The following is an 11,592-nucleotide window of genomic DNA, read 5'->3' as shown; positions in this document are numbered from 1 at the left end:
CGATTTTCTTGACTAAAGGCAGTGCTCCAGCATGGCCGCAGTCAAATGACTGAAACAAGTAAAAGAGTAAAGAGAGAGACCCTTAATACGCTACTGTTGAGAACTAATGATCTAACCAATAACTAATCAGTGACTAATCAATGATCCCTTCAACCAAGCATGTCTAGTGGAAATAAAAAAACCCAAACAAACCAAAAAAAAAAAACAAAAACATGGTTGTTGAAGAATGGCTTAAGCAGAACATTAGGGAACTAGAAAAAAGCCAGTATTAGGTGAAGGGAATGCTTACTACAAGGGAGTGAGATTATCACAAGCTCTTTGGATTAGCTACTAGTGATTTATTACTATTTGTTGTTTTAATTGAAAGCAATATTAGTAATACCTGAGTATTTTAAATGTGGATGTTTGTGGCTGTCTCTGTTGAGAATGGGACTTTCATACAAGACGGATATATATATGCTTGTGTATAAAATTGTAGCATTTTGAGTGAGTGTGTGTGAGGGAGAGAGAAGCAAGTATGTATGTGAGAGGGAGTGAGTGTTTTATTTAGTCCAAAGTGAAACCCTATCAAACAAATGTATAACCAAAAGTGACCCAGCCACAACCACCCAACATCTAATTTTAAGTGTGTATAAGGGCTACATTATCTGACGTGTCCTCTCCTTCAAGATGTTTGTGCATAATTTACGACAGATTTAGCTAAGAGTTTTTCTTGCTGGCTTGCAAGTAAGATGTATGTGTGTATGTGTGAGACAGAGAAAGAAACGGAGAGTGTGTGAATTATGTGTATGACAATAAGGTTATTTTGCACATGTAGGAGAGTAGGGTTATCTTATGTGTGTGTAGTAGATAAGGTGCATTTGGTGTGAGTGAGTGCATGAAGCGACATATAGATGGAGACGTGTGTGTGTGTGTGTGTGTGTGTGTGTGTGTATATATATATAGTTTTAGGGAAAAGAACCAAGGTTCATGAACTCATCAATGAAAATCCACCGTCACATATAGAAAAATTAATAATTAAAAGCACAATAAATGAGTATAATATAATACAAAGTAAATATCATAAGATAAAGTATATTATACTCATGTATTGTGCTTTTAATTATAAATTTTTTCTATATGTGACAGTGGATTTTCATTGATGAGTTCATGAACCTTGGTTCTTTTCCCTAAAACTATATATATATATTTTATTCTGCGAAACTTAATTTAATTTTGATTTTTAATAAATTGATTTTAATTGAGTTTTTACCTGTAAATTTGGATTTTATCCCTATTATTATTATTATTATTATTATTATTATTATTATTATTATTATTATATATATATATATATATATGTATGTATGTGTGTGTGTGTGAACAAGTGAGCAAATTTAGTTCTTTGAAACCTGAATAATTAAAAAGAGCAAAGTGGTTGCATGAAAAGTAGGCAGGAGGGTAGCAAGTTTAGTGATACTCACCATGGTTTATCTGCAATCTAACAAGAGCGTTCATAAGTTTTTGGAACAACAATGTCAACATCTTCAAACATATATTCATATAAGGTCCTACCATACATTCATTAGCCCTGACTGAGTTCTTAATCGCATTTTCACAGACTAAATTTTAAACCATACAAAATAACCTGTTATATCTGCATTTTAATAGATACTCTATCCTCATTCATCATCTCCATAGTCAAGCCAACAAGGAAATGGAGTTTTTTCTTTTTACATAGAAGCTCAATCTGACAGAAATAACAACCAAATCTCCTCTTATTGTCTTAAAACAAGGACATATTGAACAATGTCCTGGATGCACTATTTGATTAAGCTGAAATGTCTTAAAAAATAAGTTTGAGTGAGTGTGTGTGAGGGATCGAACTTGGAATCTTGGGGTTAGTAGCCTGCGCTCTTAACCACTATGCCATATGCCAGTGGGTGTATGGCATAGTGATTAAGAGCACAGGCTATTAACCCCAAGATTCTGAGTTCGATTCCAGGTAGTGACCTGAATAATAACATCAGAAAAATACCTTAGGAATGAGAACCCAGGTTTGAAATTCCCCCAGAACACCTGATGAAGGCTGGAGAGTACATCAGCCGAAACGTTGTGTTAACAACAAACAAGATGAGGACAAATATCCGTCAAATGTAAATAATGGATATACTTGGCATTAGAAAAGGCATCCAGTTGTGGAAACCATGCCACAACAGACAGAGTCAGGACAGCTCCATACCAAACCGTCCAACCCACGCCAAGCATGAAAGTGGATGTTAAACAATGATAATGATGACATCATACCCTGTATTGAGTAAAGAGACTCTGTTTTTGATGTTGGTTAATTTGCATATGGTGTGTTAAAAACAGTTTTGTTCTTTGATATTTTTAAGTGGATTGATAAAGGTTAAACGTACTCTGCCTCAGAAATGTATTAATTTGTACCTGTATCTGTTAATTAAAATCATGCTCTTTACTTTTCTTCATTTAATTTTCATCTTGTAAATGTGGTACTGTACACATGGTGGAGTATAATAAGTCAAGTATAATATTTAAGGTGGTGAGCTTGCAGAAACGTTAGCATACCGGATGAAATGCTTAGTGGTATTTCGTTCAGAGTAGAAAAGTATATTTAAAGCAGTGAGCTGGTAGAAACGTTAGCACGCTGGGCAAAATGCTTAGTGGTATTTCGTCTGTCTTTACGTTCTGAGTTCAAATTCCACCAAGGTCGAACTTTGCCTTTCATCTCTTCGGGGTTAATAAATCAAGTACCAGTTGCATACTGGGGTCGATCTAATCGACTGTCCCCCTCCCACCAAAACTTCAGACCTTGTGTCTAGAGTAGAAAAGAATAAGTGGATTAATAAATATCAAACAGATCCTGCTTTAGAAGTGTATTAATATGAACCTGTTAAATACAATTTAGCTGTTTCCTTTTCATGGCTTACTTCATATTTTCAGTACAAATTTAGACTGCCTTTAGAAAACTGGAAAAATCCAGAAATCTAGGACACCTGTGGTCCCAAGGCTTCCAGATATTTGGTCCAGTGTTGTACATATGAGGAAGTATGTGGCTCAGTGGTTAGGGTGTTGTACTTATCATCATAAGATTGTAGTTTCAATTCCTGGACTGGGTCATGTATTGTGTTCTTGAGCAAAATGTTTCATTTCACTCTGCTCCAGTCCACACAGCTTGCAAAAATGAGTAGCCCTCTGACAGAGCAGCATCCTATCCATGGAGGATTACTTACACCACAGAACCCAGGGAAACTGGCCTCATGAGCCTATGGCTCAGGAAGGACCTCTGATCCTTCTCTTTTTTTTTTTTTTTTCACTGCATATATAATTTGGGTGTAATAATTCCGGCAATAATCTACTTTAATCCATTCTGCTCTCAATTATATTCAGTCATATCATTTAACAACACACAGAAGAACCAGTAAGATATACTGGATACTGCTCCTACAACACCAGCTGATTCTGACAACGTTAAACATATTACATTGCTGTTCTATCAACAAACACTCAAGTCTTTAACCCTTTCGTTACCAATCCGGTTGAAACCAGCTCTGGCTCTGAGTACAACTGTCATGTTTTCATAAGTTCTGAATGTGATAGCAATGAATACTTTTTCTCGGCACATAAGATGCACCGTTTTGAGCGTGGCCATTGCCAGTACCGCCTGACTGGCTTCCGTAGGATTTTCGAGCGAGATCATTGCCAGTGCCCCTGGATGGCTTGTGCGGGTGGCACATAAATGACACCATTTCGAGCGTGGCCATTGCCAGTATCGCCTGACTGGCCTTCGTGCAGGTGACACGTAAAAGCACCTACTATACTCTCTGAGTGGTTGGCGTTAGGAAGGGCATCCAGCTGTAGAAACTCTGCCAAATTTAGATTGGAGCCTGGTGTTGCCATCCGGTTTCACCAGTCCTCAGTCAAGTCGTCCAACCCATGCTAGCATGGAAAGCGGACGTTAAACGATGATGATGATGATGATGAAGAAACACACACACACGCACGCTTTGAATTGTCTCTTATCAATACAGACTACCAGCAGTTTTCTTATCATTTTAACATTTCACAGTTAAAAACAGAAAAGGGAGAAACAGCATAAACTAAACTGTTAATTAATGGATTATTTTCTTATTTATATTTTGCAGCTGCATGTATCATCTCTTGGCATTAAACTAAATTAACAGGCAGGTGGGCATCTAAAGGTGATGGGAGGTGTGAACAATGAACAAGATATACATCAACATGTGTGGCTGTATGAAAACAAAGAGCTAAACACGGATATACATTGAATATTGAAACTAGACAGAAACAACCAGCCAGACATATATATATATATATATATATATATATATATATGCACATCAACAGTGAGTTCAGGCATAGGCTATAACTAAACTAGCTGCAACAGACTCAGATTGATGTAAGATACAACTTCAGGCAAATTTACACCAAAATGTGCAGCTAAATGTAAACAACCAGCAACAGGCAATTGTGCATCTATCTACAAGTAACGCTTGTTTTAGACTGCCAGCATGCAGTAAGATAGAAATAACTATAGGCAACAAGTGCGCAGTCACATGTGTGCAGCTAGCATTACAAGGCATGTAGCAACCACAGCGGCATAAACTGGTGCATACGTTTTTAAGTGTGTTTGTATACCTCTTTACCATTCTAGTGAATATCTAACCATTTCTTTGCTTCCATATCAAGCATTCACTTTTCTCATTATCATAATGTATACTTTACCTCACTAAGGGCTTGCAATAGTGGGAGGGGTGGCTCAGCCGGTACATCAGCCTAGAAACATGACAAGCACTCCACCACCCTGCCCATCCCCCAAAAAAACAATACCCTATAGAGCCAACCTGTATTTTGAAAGGGCTCACTGGACCTAAAAACAATCTTGTTTCACCTTAAAGAATTCCTCTTGGAGACTGATCCAATCCTTCCTCACCAAACCTTTACTTTTGTGTCGTTACATCCCTCCACCCCAGTACATGTGTGTCTCTTTACCTTTCCCCATTCACAAGAGTGGTGGTTAGTGTCTTTCAACATACATTCGAGTACACCATCAAAACACACACACACACACCCTTAACCCTGACGATGTCCCTCCAAACAGTCAACCTTCATCACATTCTCTCATTACAAAAGTAATCCAAGTGTCATTAAAAAACAATCACTAAGGCATTAATTTGCACAAATATACCAGAAGCATGCACAGCTCTGTGGTTAAGAAGTCTACTTTGCAACTATGTGGTTTCAAGTTCAGTCCCAACGTGTGGAACCTTGGGCAAGTGTTTTCTCCTATAACCCAGTTTTCATCTACCAAATCAGCTCACAAGGCATTGGTCAGCTGACATTATAGTAGAAGACACTTGCACAAAGTGCTGTGCTGTGGGACTGACCCCAAGACCCCATGGCAAGAAGCAGACTTCTTAACCACACAGCTATGCCTGTACCTACAGGTATCACACCATAAATGAAAACACTGAGGCTGTATAAATTAGCATTGCTGAAGACTGGGTATATGGATTTACTTGTGCCATAGTCCTTAGGTGTCCTTCTAACAGTAGTTACTACATCTCATACAAGCCAAAAAAAAAAAAAAAAAAAAAAAAGTGTTATCTTAAAAGAAAATATTCCAAGTGTGACTTATCACCTGGTTCAGTTAACCAACGAAATATCTTCTAATAAGAGAGTACTCTGTTCAGATCAAAGTTGAATTATCCATCTTCTGGTTTAACAAACGCACTTTATAGATCGAATTTATTTTATTGAGAGAAGTATCATTCCAGTGTTCACCACAAATTTTATCTGTATTTGTGGTGTTTAATGTGGATCTATGATAGTTCCAGATGACAAGGGTTGAAAGATAAATAACCAGCTGAAGGAAAGGCTGTTGGCTGACCGTCATCATCGTCATTTAACGTCTGCTTTCCATGCTGGCATGGGTTGGACGGTTTGACTGAAAATTGACAAGTTGGGGAGCTGCACCAGGTTCCAACCTGATTTGCTATGGTTTCTACAGCGAGATGCCCTTCCTAACACCAACCACTCCAAGAGTGTAGTGGGTGTTTTGGATGTGCCAGTTACGAAACACTGGCATCAGCCATGACTACGGTCTCACTTGGCTTGACAGGTTTTCTCAATTGTAAGAAGGTACAACAAAGAAATAAAGACACCCTGCTGTAAGGCAGGATTGCTGTTGTTATTGTTTAGTCTCCAGATTAGCTGTAATCAAGCAGAACAATGATCAAATGTATTCCATTGTGGCCATCCTGTCATTTTAAAAGTAAGTAGGACTACATATCTGAGGTGCCCTACCACTTCTCAAGAGCATGAAATGTGAGTTGAAGATTTGGTTGTTATTACTAGCAGAATGAGTGTCCATAGAGAAACTCCATTCTGTGTGTAAAATTGATGGCTGATTCCATAGCTTGTGGGAACTGCTTGGAGAGGGATGTGTTCAATCCACCTGACTTGTCCTCAATACATTACACAAGTGGTTAGGGGATTCACCGTCCTAAGATATACAGCACATATACACACACCTAACAGATGGCTCGTATACAAACAGGATATAAGACACAAGCTTACACACAGTGAAAAACATGGAATCAAGATAGGAACAATAATTATATAGTCTGCACTGGTACATATTGACTTGTCCTTAGAACAGATACCATCCAATATGGTATAGTTATTTTACTTCACTAATTCCATCAATCTACAATTCATGCATTTAAAAATTTGGACTACATCATCTACTTTTACTGTAAAGAAATTTTATATTATTTTGGACAGTTTATACTGGAGCATTGTCACATAAAAAAATTAAGTTTTTAATGAAATGACTCTAAACCCAGACAACTGGGTGTTGGGCAATGAGAATCTAGAAACCCCAGACCCAAATATTTCTTAATTTGACATTGCATATACAATCAGACAAAGCAAAACTGTTCTAAGTATACTTACTTTCAGTTCCTGATTTGCCATCAGAATCTTTAGACTTCTGTGATTTTGTATTTTCTGATTCTTTCTTTTGAGATTTTGGTGTTTCAGATTTTTTCTTTTCAACAACATGATCACTGTCAGTAGATTTTTTGTCAGATTTGGTCGTTTCTACAGGTTTAAACTTACTGTCCATTGGTTTGAATTTAGCACTCTCTATAGGTTTGAATTTAGCAATTTCTATGCCCTTAAACTTAGGGCTCTCCATAGGTTTCAATTGCATTGAATCAATTGGTTTAAATTTGGAAGCTTCAACAGATCTTGAACTGATGTCAAATTTGGCCACAGACTTGCTATCTGAATTCTGCTGAAAATCAGTCTTGGGCTGCTCAACAGGTTTCAGTGTCTCAACAGCCTTTTTAGATTTCTCTTCCTGAGCTTTCTGCTCTGAGCGTGCTAATTCTAGAGCTTTTCGGCGACTGCTCCCAGAACCGAAAGTAGTTCTGTGCTGCAAGAATGCAGGGCTTGTGACAATAGGCTTGCTGCCAAATGCAGCACTTTGTCTCATTTGTAAGGATTTATTGGGGTTTTGTGCCTGGGAACCCGTGTTTGAATTTGTAGTCATATACGAACTGTGTAAGAAAGACTCACTTCCTGGAGTGTTCCCTGAAGTCTGAAAGGCTTTTGGTAACGTTGAGAACTGAGGCTCAACTGTACCAAATTTTGGAACTTGATCTGGTTTAGTTTTTGAATCCTTGTTCAACTCAAGTTGTGGACGTTCAGGTTCAAGCTGAGGTGGAGGAGGAGTGGAATTATTCCTTTTGTTGCCACTATTAGCAAAACTGTCTGATTTTGTTCGGAGGTCTGAAATAAAAAGCAAAAAATATCATCAACACCTCAACGCCATTAGTTTTGGGAAAAGCTCAAACATATGCTTTTTCTTTTCAGAAAATATAAGAAGGTTCTTTATACCTACATTTCTTCTTTTTTCCACATAAAAATAGAGTTGTTAAAGGTTATAATGTTAGCCTCAGTCTATTTGTGAATGAAATAGGAGCATGTATTTATCAAAATCAGAAATCCTAGATGGAGATTCCAAAGATATTCAATTTAACAAGAGCTGGTAGCATTCCTAATGAAACAGAAGTGTATAAAACAGTCTACATCCTCAATAGAATTTAGTCCTTGTTTAAGGATATCACTAATCATTTTTACAGATTCTGAAGAAAAAAAGTGAAATTGTGTAGTTTTCTTGATGTAGCAAAATAATGTTAATCTTTCCAAAACATTAGATGAAATGTGTAAACAAAAATGCAACTATTTAAGGTTAAGTAGGCATAGTTGGAAAAGAAATATGCTCTCTGTATGCATATATACCTATCTATCTATCTATCTATCTATCTATCTATCTATCTATATATATATATATATATATATATATATATATAAAATTCCATTTTCTTAGATTTGTCCATATATGTATTCTTTTACTTGTTCCAGTCATTTGACTGCAGCCATGCTGGAGCACTGCCTTTACTCGAATAAATCGACTCGAGGACTTATTCTTTGTAAGCCTAGTACTTATTCTATTGGTCACTTTTGCTGAACCAGCATCAGTTGTCAAGTGATGGTGGGAGTACAAACACAGACACACGAGCACACACATATATATGACGGGCTTCTTTCAGTTTCCGTCTACCAAAATCCACTTACAAGGCTTTGGTCTGCCCGAGGCTACAGTAGAAGATATTTGCCCAAGGTGCCATACAGCGGGACTGAACCTGGAGCCATGTGGTTGGTAAGCAAGCTACTTACTACACAGCCACTCCTGCACTATATATATATATATATATATATATATGGTCAAATCAAAGAAAATGGAATTAACAATGGAATTTAAAATCACTACAATTGTTTCAATGCATTGATACACCTGTCATACATAGGTGAGATGTTGTGCAATCATTATTTTACAACCAAAGTGTAGAATGCGCCTCCTCAGGTGATTGTTTAAATAAGGTCTTCATTAGATCCTCTCACCAATTAACTCAATTTGGTCACATATACCCAGAATGATGTGTCATTCTCAGTTTTTCGCAGACAAAACTAAAACCACAGATATAGTGACAGACAAGATACAATTAATCAAAATACAAAATATATAGATAAAAAAAAATAGAAGAAAGAAAATAAAAGGGTCTAAGGGTCAGACTATGAGGAGGAAAATATTCAACAAACTAAAGAATAAAATAAAACATTTAGAGATATTAAAGCAATAAGTTAAGAGTGGCCATGAGGAATTTTTGTTGAATGAATTAACCACGGTACTCAACTTTTTTAAAACCTGTTATGTATTATATCAGTCGTGGAGGCGCAATGGCTCAGTAGTTAGGGCAGCGGACTCGCGGTCATAGGATTGCAGTTTCGATTCCCAGACAGGGCGTTGTGAGTGTTTATTGAGCGAAAACACCTGAAGCTCCACGAGGCTCCGGCAGGGGATGGTGGCGAACCCTGCTGTACTCTTTCACCACAACTTTCTCTCACTCTTACTTCCTGTTTCTGTTGTGCCTGTAATTCAAAGGGTCAGCCTTGTCACACACTGTGTCACGCTGAATATCCCTGAGAACTACGTTAAGGGTACACGTGTCTGTGGAGTGCTCAGCCACTTGCACGTTAATTTCACGAGCAGGCTGTTCCGTTGATCGGATCAACTGGAACCCTCGACATCGTAAGCGACGGAGTGCCAACACATTATATCATTCTCTTTTGTGAAACCACTAAGTTATGGGGCACCCAAACACACCAACACTGGTTGCTAAGCAGTGATGGAGGACAAATGCACACACACAATATCGGCTTTGGGTGTTCAAACAAGGGAATACAAAAATACGTTAGGTACTGTTTGAAAGTTCTCACCTTTATTAGGCTGTGTATCATTGGACTGAGCAGGTAAAGTAGGAGGTGGTAAATTGTTTTCTGTAGATTCTGTACTCGTATTTTCTTTCTTTGGTGTTGGGTTAGAAGTGACTTTCTTTTTGTTTGGTTGTGGACTGAACGAATAAATAGAAAACAAACAAACAATCAATGTAAATTAAAAAAAAAAAACATAAGTCATCTGACTAAAACCAGTGAAAGAATAAAACAAAACCTACGCATGGTTATCTTTTTATGATTACTTCTCCACTCCATGTCTGACCGAGCTGAAACAGATCTGTCTCTCATGAAGTGTTTTCCCAGTTATTGCAATCTTCCATCATCTCCTTCATGTTCAGCCCCATGAGATCAGCTATCACCGGTTCTTTCCATAATTCTTCCAAATGGATGGTTTGGCATATAATTAACCCAACTGTCATCTTCCATATACAACATATATTTATATTAGTCTTTATTCTTGCATCATACATGATACACCCAATATTTCTTTTTCTCAGAAGTAATGACTAGTGACTGATACCTTTGACGATATGCTGTGCTTGAAAAGACTTATCAAGCCAAGTGAAATCATAATTGTGGCCAATGCTGGCATCATGTAACTGGCACCTATGTTGGTGGCATGTAAAAAACACCATTTGGGCGTTGGGCCTCATGGAGGAAATGTGGTCGATGCTAGTATCATGTAAATGGCGCATGTGCTGGTGGCACGTGAAAAGCACCATTTAAGTATGGGGCCTCACAGAGGCAATGTGGCCAATGCTGGTCTCACATAACTGGCACCTGTGCCAGTGGTACATAAAAAAAGCACCACTTGAGCGTTGGGCCTCATGGAGGCAATGTGGCCGATGCCGGTGTCATAACTGGCACTCATTACACTCTTGGAATGGTTGGCGTTAGGAAGGGCATCCAGCCGCAGAAATTATGCCAAATCAGACTGGAGTCTGGTGCAGCCCCATCAGCTTGCCAGCCCTGGTCAAACCATCCAATCCATGCCAGCATGGACAACAGACATTAAATGATGATGATGATGTGCTCTATCATTTATGCAATCTATTTTCCACTTAGAGAATCATTTAGTACAGAAATAGGAAAATGGCAGTCTGCAAAACCTTCTGAATGGCATGCCTAACAGAAAAAAAAATTTGAATTCCTTTTCTCAGTAATGTGGCCTGCCTGATGAGCCATGCCTTATGCAGCCCACTTCTTCAAAAAGGCTGACTGTGCAACCTTTTATATATATACATATATATATATATATATATAGTATATAGGAGCTAAAGGAAGTTTACAAAAAATGCACCATCTAAGGAACTAGCTTTGGTATTTTACTAAGAGAAATTCGGTATCTGGAAATATAATCCATTCTAAATTATCTCAATCCATTATCTCCGCTGACATACTACGACGAAGTCTCCAAGATGCAGTTAAGATAGAGATTTTTATTTATTTACGGCCTCAAACATCTCATACCTTCGCGCTTTAGTTTGCCCTCTATTATTTATCTTGTTTCTCTCCATGAAATTCAATTGAATTCAGTTGTTGTCTTAAATTCATACTTATTTATTTTCTAAGCTTCCTTAAGAGCCCTATCTTATCGCTCCTTAAAATCATGGCTTTTAAGTGTTGATTTCTCAGCCCAAGAATTTACAGCGTGATGTGCTGCTTGACTGGTCCCCCCCTCTCTCTCTCTCTTTATATATATAT

General features: G+C 37.8%; 1 protein-coding gene across 5 annotated transcripts in view; it reads right to left on the bottom strand.

Annotated features, from left to right (window-relative positions):
• Nucleotides 1-11,592, bottom strand: part of LOC106869674 (uncharacterized protein MAL13P1.304) — a 107,772-nt gene that overhangs the window by 11,559 nt on the left and 84,621 nt on the right. For 3 of the 5 annotated variants that reach the window (XR_001409429.2, XM_014915492.2, XM_014915496.2), the window contains exons 9-10: nucleotides 9,871-10,004; nucleotides 6,979-7,818 (exon numbers count right to left, since the gene is read on the bottom strand). Coding sequence is in view for 4 of the 5 variants with exons in the window: in XM_014915492.2 (XP_014770978.1) it covers nucleotides 6,979-7,818; nucleotides 9,871-10,004 (974 nt within the window). In the remaining variant the exon portion in view is untranslated. Of the gene's footprint in view, nucleotides 1-1,463; nucleotides 1,481-6,978; nucleotides 7,819-9,870; nucleotides 10,005-11,592 lie in introns of all 5 variants that reach the window. The other 2 variants (XM_014915493.2, XM_014915494.2) reach the window with 1 other exon arrangement.

This window comes from Octopus bimaculoides, chromosome 5 (genome assembly GCF_001194135.2).
Source record: "Octopus bimaculoides isolate UCB-OBI-ISO-001 chromosome 5, ASM119413v2, whole genome shotgun sequence".
In the NCBI taxonomy this organism is placed as follows: domain Eukaryota; kingdom Metazoa; phylum Mollusca; class Cephalopoda; order Octopoda; family Octopodidae; genus Octopus; species Octopus bimaculoides.
Note: the sequence above shows the minus strand (reverse complement) of the source record. Positions and strands in the feature narration are given on the sequence as shown.